The 19,561-nt window shown below is 36.7% G+C and overlaps 1 protein-coding gene across 1 annotated transcript in view; it reads left to right on the top strand.

Annotated features, from left to right (window-relative positions):
* GRM8 (glutamate metabotropic receptor 8) overlaps positions 1 to 19,561 on the top strand; it is a 727,865-nt gene that overhangs the window by 702,711 nt on the left and 5,593 nt on the right. Inside the window, exon 9 of the mRNA XM_024757778.1 lies at positions 18,028 to 18,274. Within this exon, the coding sequence (XP_024613546.1) occupies positions 18,028 to 18,274 (247 nt within the window). The remainder of the gene's footprint in view (positions 1 to 18,027; positions 18,275 to 19,561) is intronic.

A 19,561-nucleotide genomic window follows, 5' to 3' on the forward strand; every position in this document is an offset into this window, starting at 1 on the left:
AATAAAGATGTTAAAAAAAAAAGAAAGTATACTCAATTCTATTTCATCCATGGCAATTAAAGTTTTCACTTGGGTTTAATTATTCTGAAGACTGAAAGCATCAATAGTTTGAACATACTTGGAGTTCAGTCTATCAGATTTACCAGTGGAATAATTTATCCACATAATTCTCTACTCCTACTCCTAGGAAAAAAGTTTCAATAATAACATCCAGATGGTCCTCAAACTTAAGTATGGTTTATGTTCTAAAATTCTGTTTATAAATTAATTTGCAGTCTTTGAGATATTATTTTATACATACAATATTACATATGGCGATTGTCTTTATGCCATTCATTAAAAGCCTATTTAACCTATCATCTACTTTAGATACAGGATCTTTGCTATAAAAACTGTAGTAAATATTGTTGTTGTGATGTTGGTAATTAACATAAAAACCTAGGAATGAAAAGTTGTTTTCTGAATATAAAATGTTTAATTAAAAATGTTGACACTATAATGTATAAAATAGCTGTTGTTATAACTGCATGCACTTTACTTGATAATAGCTGGCTTCATTTTTTTATTATTTAGGAAAATACAAGTTTACTATTTAATACTTGTATTTTCACATTTAGAAGAGTTGACATTCTATCACAGTGAAGTATGGTCAAAGTTAACAACCCCAATTTTTAAATACTTGGAACAAGTCATAACGACTTTTATTTCAAAAGATGCTTGTATGCATTTACATTAATTCTGGTACCTTAATAGTCTGCCTGGTAAACTCTTTCCATATGGAAACCTGCATTATGTGAAATGAGAAACACCCATTCCTCCTCGATTTTAGCTTTTTGAGTGCATGGGCAACAACAATGTTGACATCACTGAGGCCTGTGAACATAACTCTCTATTTACTACAAGTGAAAAGTGGAACGGCTTAGAGGAAAATATGAGATAGTGTAAATAATCTCTTACCAAAAAAACATATTAAGCCAAAAGTATTTTACAGAATTTATAACAAAAAGTGAAAACAGTATTTAAGATCCACACTGCAATCATGAAAGAGAGTAGCTGAGATGGAGTAAAGGACATCATTGGAAATGAGGAGGTTAAGGAAATGATAGATCAGGGGACTGGAGCAATCATGTAACGGATGTAGAATTCATCCAAAATACCCACATCGCTTGGGATAGAGAGCACGACTGTGGGCCAGGACCAGAACGTCCAATGCATGAGGGCAGATGATGGCGGAGAGAGCGACAAGGATATGGGAGGATGTGCAGCTGAAGGCTGTGATAGCTTAAAAGTCAGGACATTGAGGAAAAAGATGAGCCTGTAATGATCCAGAGCAGCATATGGGAGTAAGCAATTCCCCATCTTTATTACCATCCCTGAGGAATATGGATTCAGAGAATAAAAGCAACCATCACTTAAGAGACTGCAGAGAAAATAATACTTTTAGGAGGAGAGAAGTTTCAGTTGAGACCACAGGGTGGAGGCCGGGAGAAGAGATTGGGGATACAGGGGAGTTTATGTGGAATAGGAATTACAACCACTCTAAATATATAGAATGGATACACAACAAGGCCCTATTGTATAGCACAGGGAACTATATTCAATATCCTGTAATAAACCATAATGGAAAAGAATATGAAAAATAATGTATCTATCTATATATATAACTGAATCACTTTTCTATACACCAGAAACTAATACAACACTGTAAAACAACTATACTTCAATTAAAAAAAAAAGAATATTTAATGTCAGAGCTGCATTGCTTTGGAAGCGGACTGATAATTACAGGAATAATCTAGTGGCTGTAGTCTCAACAGAACAACATGGCCCCCAGCAGGAGAAGACTCAGTTACATACCAACAGGTCAGGCTATTCAAGACCCACGCAGTGGCCCAGTTGACCTGTGTGAGGTCAAAATGGGTCATCTGCATCCAGTTTATCATTGAAGCCTATTATGGCACTAAGCTCTTTGGAAAGAGAGAAATCTAAAATAAGCTCTGGGTTCAGTATCCCAGGAGAGTTAGATACTGGGGAGTTCTAATTGATTCTTGGCTCTAGAATATGCTTTAAAGTTTCTTGGTTCTAGCCTATGCTTCATAAGTCTCTCGTTCTGAGAACTTGTATCATTTGCAGGACTACCAGGACAGTAGTGTGAATGTCAAGAAACGGCCCTGGGGGCTGGATCAAACTTTGTGGGAGGGACCTTGGGTTGGTTTCTCATAGAGGATTGTACAGAGTTCTTCACCTTCACTCTCTGCACTTAGCCTCTTCAGGTGCCTAGCCGTGGTAACCTTAAATCGCTGCTAGATGCTTCATTCAGAGTATGTACCTTTGCTAAAGCTGGATGAGGTTTTTCAGCTTCAGGTGAGATGGCAGAACAGCCAAGCTCTCTTTCACATTGTAGAGTTTATACCTGTTAGAAAAGGACTTTTAGCTGTGACCTGCTGAAAGCACGTTCCGCTTTTCACTGGTTGGGACACCCACGACTTCTTTAGTCTGTGATTGGTGGGTGTTTCAATGTCTTGAACGTATTTGAAATAATTGTCTTTTCCTGAAAGCTCTCATTACCACATAGAACTGGGTCTCCAATGTGACAGAACTGGGCACTAGAACCGGGTACTAGTGCCCATATGTGTGATCAGTACACTGCTGTAGCAGATCACTGGTCTGATAGGGGCAGCATCTTCACCATGGCTAGGCATGATGACCTGGGGAAGTCAACATATGTATAGGTAAAATTTTAATTCTCCTGAAAGCTTCAGACATAGCTGGCATCCAGGAAGACCCATGTGTCAATATCAGACATGGTAGCGGACAGTTGCACAAAGTAAAGCAATATTAGGTCTTAGGCTTTTCATCTATAGAAACTTGGCTACTTTGACCTTCATCTGTATTTTCTAGAAGCACTAGTCCTGGGAACAAAGATGTCCCTATATAGATTATCTCAGAAATGGTGATGTGATGAGTCCAGAACTGCCAAGCAGGTACATGACAAGAGTAGGTAAAAATATTGATGGGGCAGAGAAGTCATGGTCTCTAAGTTACAGAAGATGCTATTCATTAGGGTCTGGAACACAGAGAGGGTTATGAGTCTTTGAGGCTGAGTTGAATGTGGATTTGTCACCCTTTCGGATAGAGTTACATTTATATCCTCCCCAACTCACCTTATCTTAGGGCTAATCTTAGTAAAGGCGTCACTCATTATAAATATTCATGCTCCCCAGAGATAGTGCACAGATAAAGGGGGTGAGTGGAGATCCTGCTTCACCACTGTATCCTTTTCAGCACTTGGGAGGAGGCTCTTTGTCATGTTTTCTTTCAAATAGCAGTGAGGCTTGACGGAAGATTTAGAGGAGATTGAACCTGAGAAAATTTGTTTCTGCCAGTATATCTCATGAGCACTTGAATCTCTAATTCTGAAAGGGACTGTAAACTTTTCAAGGTCTTAGGCCCTACCTAAAACAAGAGCAAAAGCACCAAAGAAGTGCAGATGTACATATGTCACTAGGTGAGAACACAATGGGAACTGGGGTGGGCACTTTCCTTATTCTCACTTCACCCAAGGGCATAGTGCAAGCAACACTGGCTCTTTCCTCAGTGCTGGGTTACCATCCTTCTGTCAATAATGTACTACCTTTCTGATTTTTTCCCCCCAAGGTTCTCAGTCTATCCAGTATTTTTTTTTTCTAACCTCTTATATCTATTTACAGGGCAATAATGCATTTTTTCTAGATGTGTAGATTTAGTGACATCAAGTTATACATAATTTGCTCTTATAATTTGAAAATCTAATTTGTATCTATATTTATATCCTCTTTATACTTTCTATGTTAATTAGTCATGTTGTATCTCCTTTTTTAAATCAAATATTACCAAATGTGACTTGGTTTTGTTAGTTACATCTGCTGGCTTTAGCTTTCTGTCTCATTCATTTCTTCTTTTATCTCAGATATTTCCTTTCTTCTACATCTACTGAATTTAATTTTTTTTACTTTGAGTAGTTTCATGGTTAATTTTGAGACTTACCTGTTTCCTAACATTGCCGTTTTAGATTTAAATTTTCCTTCAAGTATTTAGGTTGCATCCACCGTTTTTCACAGGTATTGTTCTCATGATTGTTCATTTCTAAATAGTTTGTCATTTCCTTTTAAATGCAAGTTGCTTACAGGGGTGCTATTTAGTTTCTAAATAAAAACCAATATTTATTTATCTGTTAATTTTAATTCTAATTTGATTGCCTTTTGAGGGGAAAGAATGTAGCCTGTAAGTTCCCTGTTTTCATTTTTGTTTTTGGGTAATCTAATACATGACTGATTTCTGTGAAGAGTCCATTAGGTCTTAAAATAATGCAATCAAAATGGCAATTTTGTTATTTGAGTTAGACTATTTTTAACCTTAATTTTATATTGTATGTTTAAATTTAAACCTGAAAAGATGAATTAAAATTCCTCATAATGATTATGAATTTGTCCATTTCTTCTTGTATTTTTATGATTTGTTGCATCACACATTGTGATAATGTATTGTTGGTGATCTATCTACATAGATAGATGTGTTCTTTGTATAACTTAAGATTTTATCTTAAATTCTATTTTGTCCCATAATAATATTACTATTCCATCTTTCTTTGTGTTTACATTTTTCTGGTACATCTTTTCCAGTTACTTTATTTTCAGCCTTTACATATAACTTTCTCCTTATTGGAATCACATTTAAAATCCAATCTGATAACCTGTGTATTTTTTTAATGGGGAATTTAATTTATATCATGAAAATCACTGGTTTATATTTGCCAGTTTATTTTCTATTTACTATACTCTCGTGTTTCTGTTCTTTTCCTTTCCATCTTTTTAACTGATCAAATTTTCATTTTGTTTCCATTTTGATAGTTCAGAAATTTTAGGTCTTATTTTAATTTTTTTAGGTTGCCCTTAAATTTTAAGCATATACTTTAATTTTTTTTTTGCTAAGGACATCCAGAACTAGTCTACTGGTATATTTTGTTGACTTTATACCATGTCTTGTCCTTTTTATTTTTGGTCAGCCTTGTGAACAGTTTGTTAATTTTACAGTCTTTTCAAGGAATTTTTGGCTTTGTTGATTTTTCCCTATTTTGCATTTGTTTTCTATTTTATTGACTTTTATCTTTCATCCTTATTATTTGCTCCCTTCTATATTCATTGGGTTTAATCTCTCTCTCTCTTTAGTTTTGTGAGATGGATAATTATAGCACAATTTCTTCTTTTCTAATATAGATGAAGCCTGTTTTAGCTGTATCCCATGACTTTTAATATGTTGCCACTTCATTATTATTCAGTTCAAAATAATTTCTGATTTTCACTGTCAATTCTTCTTGACTTATAAGTGATTTTGGACTGTGTTGTTTAATTTTCAAATCTTTGATACTTTTCGTGTTACTTTTGTTATTTCTATCCTAACTCTACTTTCTACCCTACTTCCACATTAGTCAGATTACATACTCTGTATTTCAATCCTTTGAAATTTGTTAAGACTACACGGAATATGGTCATCTGATACCTTTTCTCTGTGCAATTTTATAGATTATGCTCATTCAGTTTTTGAAAATTCTTGGCCAGTATCTCTTTAAGTTTTTTTCTACTATATATTGCTTCTATTTTTGAAACTCCAAATTCATACATATTCAAAATTTTTATTATGTTTTATATATTTCTAATAATTTTGTTCTGTATTTTTAAATTCTTTATTATCTCCAGGCTTCAATATGGATATTTTCTACAGATCTATCTTTCAATTTGTTAGTCATATCCTGAACATCATCTAATCTGTTGTTAAACTCATCTATTGAATTCAATTATTATATTTTTCTGCCCTATAATTTTTGTTTCAATTTTTATATATATGTATGTGTGTGTGTGTGTATATATATATATATATATATATATATATATATTCCAGTTCTTCAGTTAAATTCATTATCTTATTATGTATTTTCTTCAATACATTTATGTTCAAGCTTTTGTAAACTTCTGTCTGAGAAGTACAGTATCTTGATCATTTGTGACCCAATCTTATATACTGGGTTTTTTTTTTTTTCCCTTTCCCTTTGGTTTTGGTAATTTCTTCTTATGTTGGACCATGTTTTGCTGGTAGCTGGTAATCTTTTATTGAATACCTAACATTGTACATTTTAAAAATGTAGATGTTATAGATGTTGCCATTTTCCTCCAGAGAAGCTGCAGTTTTCTACCTGTCTACAGTTAAAGCAGAGGCATTTCACCTTGACGTAATCCAGGACTGGGATAATTTGAGACTAGGTTTAGGCTTTCTGTGGGTTTGTCCATGTTTGATATTTCATTTTTCTTGGAGGATATCCCTTCAGATATATCAGCTAAAAGTCCAAGGTGTTTATAATTACCCATCCTCCTTAATTGACACAAATTCCAAATTTTGTTTCCCAAGCATAATGACACTGCTTAACCTTTTAGCCTCTGAATCTGGATTATGTTTGATTTTTTTTAGTCTGTTGCTCCCTCCCACTTAAGGTACACCAAAGTCTAAAGAAAAAAAAATTGGTGTAAATCTCAGGTTCACTTGTCTGTAATACCCTGGAATCTTGGGTCCTCAAGTCCTGGCTGCACTGGTAACCCTGAATTCCATCTTTTGTCTTCCCAGCCCCATGAGACTGCCGAAAAGCATGTCTAAAGATTTCTGCCTTCTAACACTCATGCAATGAATCAGCACACTTCCAATGGATAAAAGCAGTGAAAAATGCCTGACTCACATCAGAGTGTGAGTGTGTGTATGTATGTGTGTGTGTGTGTCCTAAGACCTTGGCCCTCCTGAGTCCTGGCTGCTTTGATTTTTCTCTGATGCCTCCAAGCAATCGTTTTTTAAATTTATGATTCTTTTATAGCTATTCTCAGTGGGTGAATTGGTTTGATGACAGCTACTCCTTCATAGCCAGAATGAGAAATCCTTCATCTATTGAGATTTTAATTTTAATGATAAAAAATTGTTTCTCTGGTATTTGATACTTTTTCTTTCAAAAGTTTGCAAAGATAATTATTTTTATCTCTTAAGTCTTCCACTAACTAACTCTAGTGGACCTATCTTCTTGGATTTTTATCCTTCTTTTTGATGCTTCTCTTTTACAGTATCAGTTTTCTCTGAGTATTTGCTAATTCTTGGTGTCTTTTCATCTGTATTTGTGAATCCCAGTTTGCTTGCCTACTGTGTTTTCAATAGCCTGTCTCTCATGGCTGTGGAAATGGAGCAGTGCCTATGCAGGAACAATGTTCCAGCAATTTGTCTTCTGAATGTAGGGAATCCTTGTCCCTTCTGGTGGTCAGTGGTTCTGTTGGGTATTCCTCTCCTCTGGCCAGTGCAAACCTGGTGCTAAGTATCTTCATTTAAAAAGATGAACTTATCCATCTCTTTAAGTCTGTATTTCCAGCTAGATGATTCTGTTAAGTTCAACAATATATAGTTCTAAGAAAGAGCTTCTCCAGGATCCACAATGAGATTTCTTTTCTTGTTTTTCGGATTTTTTTTTTTTTTAATGAGGAAAGTAGCTGATGGATAACAGCAATCTAAAAAAATCCTCTGAGTTCTCAATTAAACATTAATTCAAGTGTTTTAATTGAGACTGTTATTTTTAAGAAATCTGGCCCAACTCTATTAGAAAAGGATGATTTTCTGACTTGGTAAGGATTCAAGTCATATTAACCCTGCTCTTTCACATCTCTGTATATCTATGGGAGCCATATGGTGTGTGCTAAAGATATGAGCTTTTAAGTCAGACAAACTTCAGTTTAAACCTCCACTTTATCCTCATGAGTTGTGTGACTCTGAAAATATTGTTTAAATTCTCCAGAATGGACCCATTCCTAACTTACAGGATTACTGTGAAGGTTTAATGTCCATAAAATGTTTGGCAGTAATGATGATACCTGATCCTCAACATAAATCTATTTTTTCATAGTTCTGGACACTAGAAATCTGAGATCAAGGTATTGACAGTGTTGGTTTCTTTTGAGGCCTCTGTCATTGGCTTTTAGATGTCCATGTTCCCTCTGTGTGGTCCTCACAGGGTCTCTTTTTGTGTACACACATCTCTGGTGTGACTTTGTGTGTCCTAACCTCCTCTTCTTATAAGGACAACAGTTAGATTGGATTAGAGCCCACTCTAAAGACCTCATTTCAACTTAATTATCTACTTAAATACCCTATGTCCAAATACAGTCACATTCTGAGGTACTAAGGGCTAGAAATTGGACGTGTGAATTGGGGTGGAGGGAGGGACCACAATTCAGCCCATAATACCATTACTCTTGGTTCTTCCTGCATTAAGTAAAATCACCAGGAAAAAATTAGTATTTTTACAACATCTTATGCCTCCACAAAAGTACCTGAACTGAGGTACTGCTTTAATTCTTTTGGCTTTAGAAAGTGTTGTATAGGAAGTATCCAGTTGAACAATGATTTAGTACCTTTTCGAAAACTATGGTTGAAACTATTTCCATAATGTTACCAATTTCCTTTAATAATACAACCTACATAATAACTGTCTGCTGAAATTTAAATTCCAGCAAACCTTCTGTCTTCAGACAGTGATAACTATAGGATAACTATAGATAGATGATAGATAGATAGATAGATAAATAAATAGATAGATATACAGATCTTCCTCAACTAACTATGGGGTTACAGCCCCATAAACCCATCATAAGTTGAAAATATTGTAAGTCAAAATGCATTTAATACACCTAACCTACCAAACATCATAACACTTACATTAGCCCACAGTTGGGCAAAATCTTCTAACACAAAGCCTATTTTATAATAAAGTGTTAAATATCTTATGTAATTTATTGAATACAGTACTGAAAGTGAAACAGAGAATGGTTGTGTGGGTACAGAATGGCTGTAAGTGTATTGGCTGTTTACCTTGCTGATTGCGTGGATGACCCGGAGCTGTGGCAAGGTCCTTGCCCAGCATCACTAGAGAGTGTCCATACCACATAACACTAGCCCTGGGCAAGATCAAATTTCAAAATTTGAAGGATGGCTTCTACTTATTGAGTATCACTTTTTCATGATCACGAAGTCAAAAAATTCCAAATCAAACCATCTTAAGTTGGGGACCGTCTGTGTGTGTGTGTGTGTGTGTGTGTGTAATTACACAGTTTTTAGATAAATTTTGTTCTTGTAATAATTGTTTCTTCTCCTTTTTTTTATTTCTAAAAAATTTTTAACTTTTATTTGGTCTCTTCATGTAATTATTCTCTTTATTATATTTTGTATCTGTTCAAATAAATACTTTAAAAATTATAATAATTAAATTATAATATAAATTATAATTAAATAATTATTCTTATTCTTAGTTTTGACCATACTGTTGAAAAATGATAAAGGGCTAAAAGGTGGCATGGAAGCAGGAATCCATGGAGGGAAACATGGAGGAAAAATAACATGTAAGGGAGGAACTGATAATCAGTCAACAGCAGATGTTTCATATTCATTTGCATATGTCACGGTCGAAAATATGGCACCATTGTGTGAGACACTGTTTTTTTATTATGTTTCTATAAATAATACTTAGGGAGGATAATTGAAAACTAAAGACTACATTTTATTTAATAATGCTCTACTTTGAAACATCTACTTTAAGAAATGTCTATGGGGCTTTAATAGAAAATTTATTTACCGGTCCAAATATTCAATATCATGTATATTTAATTATAAATACTCATTATAAATCTAGTATCTGTCCTGCCATATTTAGAGGATCTTGAGCTTCCTTACACTTGTCCTTTCCTTCCCTCAGCAAAGCTGATAGTTCATTTATTGGTGTATGCTTTATTATTCTCTGAAGCTGGTTTCCACCATTCTCAATAAGTCCAAGGTTAAGGATTCAGACCTCACATGTGAACCAGCCCAGTTCTGCATCCATAGTCTTCGCCCTTTGGTTTGACTCTTCATTTTGCTAACATGTGTCCTGGCTAAAAGGGGCCAAAAGGGAGACAGCAAATGGATCAGAGCAAACCCATCTCCATCTCCACTAATGAAAACACAACGTAATGTCTCTGACCTGCCGATGGGTCAGCAACCCTACAATTTCTACCTGACAGGAAGGACACTCAGGATTGTGAGTTTTTTCCAGAATGATACTAGACGATGACATTTTGAATGTGTTTCCTACAAGCATAAAATATATTTCCTTATGAACAAATATTTTGTGCCTATAGTTCTATGTGTGCATGTTCCTTATCAAAAAGGCTAAAAAAGGTGTGGCTGATTTTGAGAGAGCAGTACCGTTATGTCTTTACTGTGTGAGGAATGGAGGAGGATTCAGAGAGAGTAAAATCAAGGCTAATTAATAACACCAACAGCCACTGTTGATTGATTACTGTATGTCAGGTGCTGTGCCAATATTTTACATACATTGCCTCCTTAAATGCATGTAGTTAAGTCTATGGACGTTTATAAATAGTGTGAGTGCCTTATCCTCAGTTGTACATTTCTTAAGTGAGGGAGGGATGCAGGGCAGAGCCCAGAGCTCTCATGTTCCCAAGTAGAGGCCACTGACTTTTAATTGCCATATTTATAGTTTAAAAGGTCATCATGTCGGGAACTCCCTGTTGGTCCAGTGGTTAAGACTCCTTGCTTCCACTGCAGGGGGCGTGGGTTTGATCCCTGGTCCGGGAACCAAGATCCCACATGCCACGCGGCAAGGCCAAAGAAAATGATCATCACGTTTATCTTTGCAAGAGTTTCTGTCCCAGCCTGGGTATTGATTTGAAGGGGTATGGGGCCCTCAAGTTTTCATAGACTGTCTAGCTTTAGAACCTGATTTACTGTTTTCCTCTTGAAACTACATGGGTTATTTCCTTTAAATGTCAAATTCAAGAGTAAGGATCCACACTGCCTCAAAGACCAGAAAATTCACATATTCAGGCAATGTTCTAGGTGTTGAGTTTATAGCAGTGAACAAAACAGGTAAAAATCCCTGGACTCATGGAATTTTTATTCTAGTTAAGGGAAAGAGACAATATATAAATTAGTAAAATATATATAGACTTTTATGCTAGAAAATAGATGCTGAGGAGTGAAATAAAGCTGGAGAAATAAATGCAGGTGGAGGGATGGGGGGTACAATTTTTAACTTCATGTTTAGGAAAGGGTCTCACTGAGAAAGAACCATTCAGAAAGGAACACTTCCTGAACGAAGTGAAGGGTTAGTTCATCAAATATAAAAGCCCCAAAGCAGAAGCATGCTTGGTATCTTCTAAGATTAGCCAGGAGGCCAGTGTGATGAGAAGAGAATGAATGAGGGAAAGAGTAAAGCCAGATCTGTTCAGAGGACCTTGTAGGCCATTATAGGGACACCATCAATGTGAAGTCACTGTAGAGTTTTGAGGGTAGGGGTGACTGAACCCAATTTATGAATAATGGGATTAAATTCTAGCTGCCTGTGTTAAAAAATAATCAGATGATCAGAGAGAAGAGAATAAGAGCAGAAGAGGAGAAACGTATAGATGTCAACAGGACATCTATAGTGAAAATCCAAATAAGAGATGATGTTGGCTAGGACCAATGCAGTACCAGTGGGAGAAGTGGAAAATGACATATATGAACAAATTTTGGAAGTAGAGTCAACAGGATTCAGTCACAGATACAGTGTAAGAGTCAAGGACAATTTCTATTTGTTTTCATCCCAACAGTGGGAAAGATGGACTAAAGACAAGGAAGACCACTGGAAGAAGAAGTTTAGGAATGAAGATGGGATTCAGATGCTTGTTAGTTTTGGATCGTATATGTCAGACATCTAAGGGGAGCTACCCAGAAGGCAACTGAGTTTCCTGAGGGAGGCCTGGAATTAGTCAGCATATAGTTTTTAAGGCAGGGCTACCTACATAACTTGTGAGGCCCAATGAAAAATGAAAATGTAGGCTTCCTTATTCAAAAATTATTGAGAATTTCAAAACTCTGACAGAAGAACATTAAACCAAGTGTGAGGCCTTTCTGAGTGAAGGAGCCTGTGTACAGGCAGTGCACCCAGAAAGCTGGTCCTGCTTTAAGGCCATAAATCTGAATGTTATCATCGAGAGAGTAATGTGGCCAGATAGATAGGCAGATAGATATCCAAGGACTGAGGTCTGGGATACTTCAAGGTAAAGATGTTAGAGAGAATGAGGAGGACCCCTCAGAACTGACTGAGAAGGAGAAGCCAGCAAAGTATTTGAACTCGACAAAACAGAAACAATAATAAAATGTTTGATATGGACTTGGGATGGTTCATTAGTATCCAGGCTCAATCCAAAGAGTTGGTGGGGGTGCTGTGCGTTATCGCCTCTGGTGTCCCATTGCAAGGGGAGTCTTATTAGCTTGGATTGTCTCATGATAGGTTGATTTGAGGCTTTTACCACCCACAGGGCAACTCCAGAGTTTCTTTGTAGACTTCTCCATCTTAAAAAAAAAATTGTTTTAATCCCTTCTAGTAATTAATGAGATTTTGAAATCCATTGGCTGAAGCCCTTCTGAAAAGCAGAAGATCCATTTGTGGAGGCAGCTGACACTTTGGCAGACACACAGATGAGGGAATAGATAACAGAAGTAGAGAAAGGCAAAGGCAGGCTTTAAGTGTAAACGTAGCTTTCTCATTGGTCAGACTGTGTGAAGCAGACAAACGGGACCTGGCTGACTGCAGCAAAAAGTGAGATGAAACCATCCAGGGCAAGGCAGACAGGAATAAATAATCTGTTTCTTATCACATGGCACAAATCCGTCTGGGGTGTTAGGTTTCTTAACAGGTTACATTCGTTACATAGGGGTTGAAAACTCACCAGCTTGGATATCTGTGGAGTTCTGTGTGCAGGCAGCTGGTTGAAAGTAAAAGACTGACCTTTCCCCTGGAGTAATATAATCTCCTCCCTCCTTACCCTTCCTAGAGTCTTTAGTGATTCCAGGCCAGGACCTACGTTCAGTAGACCCTGGATGTGCACAAATGACTCTTGCAGAGAATGAAGAGGAAGCTGTAATAGGTCCCAGAAAAGATGTCATGTTAATATGCTCCATTGTGCCATCTCCTCCCTGGCTTAGCCAGAGATCATTTAAGTCAGCTTCACTGCATGTGACCGCTTCAGCCTCAAAATGTCCAGGGGCTGTGGAGGCAGAGGAAGTGACAGGCTATCAATGGACATAATAGAAAAGACCCTCCTCTTCCTCTAGCTACTAATATTTTGGAGTGACAAGGGGCAGAGGGTGGGGCATAAAAGAAGGATGGAAAAAAGAAGGTTACATTAATATATCCAGTACCACTGTCAGCATCTCTCAGTGGATTTATGTTGGTTATAGGGAGTTAATATAGTTTCCTCCTAATATAGTTACAGCATTCTGGTGAACTGTAACTTTGATACAGAGAACCAGTACACTATCCTATTCCCTATCAGCAAATAGGAGTTGAATTTTGGGCAAAATCTTATTCTGCCTACTTTGAAGTAAGATTACAAAAGCATTTTCCTTGACATCATATAGTGAGAGCAGGGCTGTCAGCTCTTCACTAAACTGTCAACTTTGGATAACTGGCTCATAGGCCCCTCTCTTATTTTATATACCTGGAAGGATGCTTTGTTGGCAGCCTTTTAGATTCAAAGTTGTAGGGAATATAATCTTTGTTGAGCTACTACTGTTTTGCACCTTTGAGACATTTTATAAAGATTATGTCATTCCACCTATAACCCTTCTATGAGAAAAGTATTATTTTCCCCCATTCCATAGGTAATAAATTAAAGGTCAGAGAGGAAAATAAGATCTCACAACTGTTCAATTGCCAGGGAAGTTTTATTAGAGTTCAGATTGTCACCTGGTGGGTCGACTAGGGGCTTTTACCATCCACAAGGCAACTCCAGAATTTCTCTGTAAACTTCTTTATCTTTAAAAAGAATTTTAAGTGGTGGTGCTGGAATTCAAGCTCAGGTCTGCTTGAACATGTTTCTTCCTTACATGGTTCAAGTAATTAGAATATTCAACAGGTATAAAAAAATCCATGAGATTTTTGGAAACAAGTGCTCATTTTCAATCTTTTAATATGATCTTTCCATTTCTTCTTAAATATGGGAGATACTGAAAATCCTGTAATCCATGATGCTAAGAAATTAACTTCTCTAGAAGGACAGTAGGTGACATTTCATTTCTTTGCTTATTTTGCTCTTACTGCTTTCATTGAGGTTATAATATATACAACATTTTTATTTCATTAAATATTCAAAGAGGAAGTTCAAAAACTCAGTCTACTCACAGTCTGAAGTCCGGTAACAAAGCCTTGGCCACTGTAAGGTTTTAGATTTTAGGGTATGATTTTTGTATAGATGCTTTTTATATACTAAACCCACATTAAACTTTTTCAGAAGCTGTTGTAAGAGAGCACATAAGATCTGTAATTTGCAATCACAGTGTCTAATGGAGGGCTTGGAACACTAAGCATAGTACTGTTTAATCCTAACATCTATGTTTATTACATCTTTTGAGTTGGCTTGCTAAGAGGATAGACTACAGTAATATATTTAATGTGAAAACTAGCATTCCAGAATGTTCTTCATGCTTAATATTTAACAAAATCAAGTTTACTATATATTACAGAAATTATTCTGAATAAGGGGAGAAAATTATCACTTACATTTATGGTAGTGGATAAAATTTATAAGATTTTCAAACTAGAAAGGTATTTATGAATTATTTGGACTAGTATTATATGTTTTAGCAAGACCAACAGGTTAAGACATATAAAAAGAATCCAACTAATCAATGTGGATGTTCCCATCATTTCATGGCTATACCTCTGGAGGGTTTTTTTTTTTTTTGCAGTACACGGGCCTCTCCCTGCTGTGGCCTCTCCCGTTGCGGAGCACAGGCTCCGGACGCGCAGGCTCAGTGGCCGTGGCTCACGGGCACAGCCGCTCCGCGGCATGTGGGATCTTCCCGGACTGGGGCCCGAACCCGTGTCCCCTGCATCGGCAGGCAGACTCTCAACCACTGCGCCACCAGTGAAGCCCTTGTTTGGTTTTTGTTTGTTTTTTAAGTTAAAGTGACTTGGCCGGGTCTGACTGGGACAAAACTGATGGTTCCCTATTAGAGTGGCTTTGGAATATTTATGTGTGGTTTGCATTTGGCTCTATCCTTTCCTTATCATTACATCCTTTCTCTGCAGCCCATTTTCTGCATAGCCTTTCTGCAGCAATGCTAGCTGGAGAATAAGTAGGAATTCAAAGAGGATTAACTATTGTATAAGAAGCTTATGAGTATTCATAACAATAAGTTGCTTAAAACTAGGTGGCAAAGCTTAGGGAGGTTCGTGTGGTTTAAAGGCACATATTCACATTTTATCAGGACCTTCTTAATTGCAGTAGATTAGTTCTCTCAAGTTTAACATGAGTTTTCACTCGTTGGCGGGTAGCCTGAGAGGTCATGGCATGTAGTAATTTATCACTTTGCCGAGGGACGTATCTGAATCACGTCTCTGCTGAGAATGGTACGCATGAGCCCGACCTAGAATCTGGATTCACACATCATCTCTTTGTGCTTCTTACTTAAAATGTCATCAACCCTGATGTCCATTTGACAGAGTGGAAAATTATGGAAAGCATATTCTGGATGATTTGTGTAAATTAAGGGTTTCTTGAAGATCTTCATACACTTAAAAATAATGAGTGGTATCTGAGTAATTATTGTGTGATTTCTTAGAGGTATATAAGAAGAAATGTAGATTACAGACGCTAGGGAAGTTTATACCCTGGTTGTGCATTTTTATGAATTATTACAAAGTTCATATAAATTGTTATAATCACATAGTTATACATTAGCAAGTGCTCCATTGTATTTATTTTTTAATGCACTAGTGCTTAGAAGTAAAATAAGGACATTATAATCAGGATTTATCATGGAGGACCTTCCTGGAGGAGGTGAACTTTGAAACAAATCGATCCTAAATATCACCTTGTTGAAGGGTGTTCCCATACTCACGATAGGGTCTTAAGCAAAGGACCGCCTTAGTGGTAGATAAATTGAACAGTAAACTCAGTAATCCACAGGATATGATTTTTCAGACAAGGACAGTCTTTTTACACTATAGTGCCTGAAGTTCTCTTCATGTTTCAGACAGTTTCTCACCTCAAGGCTTTGTCATCTGTTAAGAGAAACAGTCTCCCCTAGGAAAAGGAAGCCATAAGGCTGATTCAGGTATTTACTCTTGAAGGTAAATATATTTTGAGTCTTTATTAAAAAGGACACAATTAATTTGGGGATTGCTGGATGCAATCTGACAACTTTACATTTTCAGAGGTATCATTAGAATGAACAGACGTTAATGTAGAAACAATAAATGCTGGAGAGGGTGTGGAGAAAAGGGAACCCTCTTGCACTGTTGGACCCCCACTATGCTGAGCAAAAGAAGCCGAAAAAAAATCCTGGAGACGATAAAGGGATCTCTTCATCATCTTAAAACATGGCTACCTTGTAACCTCAGTATTCCAAGTTATTTGGGAGAAATTATATTTTCAGCTCAGGACATGAAAAATGTAAACAGATCAAAGGTTTTATTTTTAAAGAGGTGAAATATTCATACAATGGAATATTATTGACTCTTTAAAAAAAAAGAAGGAAATCCTGCCATTTGTGACAACATGGATGAACCTGGAGGACATTATACTAAGTGAAATTAGTCCGATACAGAAAGACAAATACTGCATGATCTTACTTATGTGTGGAATCTAAAATAGTCAGACTCATAGAAGCAGAGAGCAGAATAGTGGTTACCAGGGGCAGGGGAAAGGGGAACTGGGGAGATATTGGTCAAAAGGTACAAACTTCCAGTTATGCAAGATGAATATGTGACTACAGTTAACAATAATATATTGTTTACCTGAAATTTGTGAAGAGAGATCTTAAGCATTCTCACCACAAAAGAATAAAATAAAATAAAAGAATGAAAGAAATAAAATGGTTACTATGTGATGGATATGTTAATTAACTTGGTTGAGATGATCATTTCATAATATATGTTTATCAAAACATCAAGTTCTGATAAAGCCTTAAATATATACAATTTCTATTCTTTGATTATACCTCAATAACATTGGGGAAGAAAACATTAAAATACTGTCATGTTTGTTTTCATAACATAATGAAAAAAGCTAAAGCAGTGATTTTAGGTTTGACTTTTTCAGTTCATTAACCTCTAGATTGCAGGAAGAAAAATCTTCCAGAGGGACTTCTCTTTGTAAGTACCAGAGCAGTCAATTTCAGTGAAATAAGGATAAGGAATGAGCACAGGGGGAGAATTTTTCAAAATGCAGATGTCAGGACCCATCCCCAAAGGGCAGATTTCAGTCTTGGAAGGAGGAAATCATACGTATTTTCTAAAAGCACCCACATTTATTTTGATCTGATGCAATCATCTAGAAACCCTCTGGAATTATCCTTTAGGAGGGCTATTAAAAAATATCAAGCCCTTATGGCATGCTTGTGATTTATCCAATTTGGAAGCTGGAATTAAGTAATTATGTGAAGATGCAAACACTCGCATTATCCAAGCAATGGTGTGCAATAGTGATGATCTGGACTATTTCACTCCCGCTCTATTTCCACTATATATAATTTACCTTCTAGGTTAGGTTTACTGTTGAAAGAATAACATTTGACCTTGTGATACCTCCCTGAATAAGGTTTGTGTGACATAAAATGTTAGTCTTTTGCTAGATTGATTTTGCTCCCTTCCTTATATATGCTTAATTATAATCTAAGGAGGAAACTAAGCTCTATCAGCTTGTTTGTTTTAAAAAATTGGGCTTCATAAGCAATACAACTTTACCCACATTTGCAGGTGGGGATAAAGGAACGTTTCACTATAATTAAGGGCAGTTTTAATAAGTGCCTTCTAATGCACTGTTAGCAGAGAAGCTGGAATAATCTCAGAAAACGGTTATATTATTTGCTTTATCTTAGGTCAGGCTTACCAACATTGATTCTATGTTTTTTTTCCTTCTTCAGATGTACATCCAGACAACAACACTTACTGTCTCCATGAGTTTAAGTGCTTCGGTGTCTCTGGGCATGCTCTACATGCCCAAGGTTTACATTATAATTTTTCATCCAGAGCAGAATGTTCAAAAACGCAAGAGGAGCTTCAAAGCTGTGGTGACAGCTGCCACCATGCAAAGCAAACTGATCCAAAAAGGAAATGACAGACCAAATGGCGAGGTGAAAAGCGAACTCTGTGAGAGTCTTGAAACCAACAGTAAGTCATCCGTAGACTTTCCGATGGTCAAGAGCGGGAACACTTCCTGATAGATGTACGTTGAACATTCTTCTACTGGTCTTGGGGACTGTGCTACGTGGTTCCAGGGGCCTGGTGGTACTCGCACACCATGAGACCATCACAGCAGTTAGAACCATTTGGTTAGAACCAAACGATTTCAAGGCAAGTGGCTCCTCTCCAGAGCACGAACATAAACACGCAATCTCTTTTACAAAGTGTGACGCTCAAGTCTCTCTTTTGAGGCATTACAGAGCTTGAAGCTTGGAACTACGCTTCATTTATAAAATTATCCTTTAGCTCTTAGGAACTACTCTCCAATCTTTTTCAGTTCAATACTGGTCGCTCTTTACAGAATTAATAGTTAACTAGTATTTATAAAGCATGCTACCAAAGATCTTACACAAATAAATGCTACGTTATTCAGATATTTAGGGAAATGAGAAAACTAGTTAGCTAACATGTTAGGTTAAGTCATAGTCTATATTTGTTTCTCCAACGTGGTCCCCTTCTTTGGTTTCCCTTGATTTCCCTTCTTGGATATATTAAGATAATTAGAGCTCTTCTCTGAAAGCCTCATGACCCTGAAAACAGGACCCCTTCTACAGCCACCACTCCACTTTTCCTTTCCTCACCTATTATCTTCTCTATACTCATCCCTGAAGAAGCACATAACAACATACTGGTACCAAACTAAGCCAGTAGAGTTTAACTGAGCTGTTCAAGTCCATCTTGGACTCTATGGAAGAGTAGCAAATAGATTGAAGTTATGTATTGCAAAATACCAGAAAGCTGAAGACAGTGAAAAAAAATTATATATGTGTGTGTGTGTGTGTGTGTGTGTGTGTGTGTGTGTATAACCTATACATTACGAGATTCTGTATGTGGTTCAATATAACACAGGCATTAAGGATAAAATCCTACGCAAAAATGCCCTCTTCCTCTCGGATTCTGCCAGGAGGCTGTATCTCCTTTTCTCTGTACTTTTGACATGAAATACAGAAAAGATTGAGACGACTTTATCTGATTTAATTATTATAACAACTTATAGTCTTCACTAGATTCAGAAAGCTTCCCTTGCATCAAGAGTTCCAGATGAACACTGTCTACTCTAATGCCCCACATGCAGAACTATCCTTAGAAGATAGGTATTGATTAATTAAACCTATTGGCTTCAATTACTATCAGACTTCTTGGAATGACTGGCCAGGTCATCTAGGAAGATGACCTTCAGCTCGTAAATATCAAATTTAGTTACTTGTAGAGAAA

This window comes from Neophocaena asiaeorientalis, unplaced genomic scaffold (assembly GCF_003031525.2).
Source record: "Neophocaena asiaeorientalis asiaeorientalis breed wild unplaced genomic scaffold, Neophocaena_asiaeorientalis_V1.1 scaffold116, whole genome shotgun sequence".
NCBI lineage: Eukaryota > Metazoa > Chordata > Mammalia > Artiodactyla > Phocoenidae > Neophocaena > Neophocaena asiaeorientalis.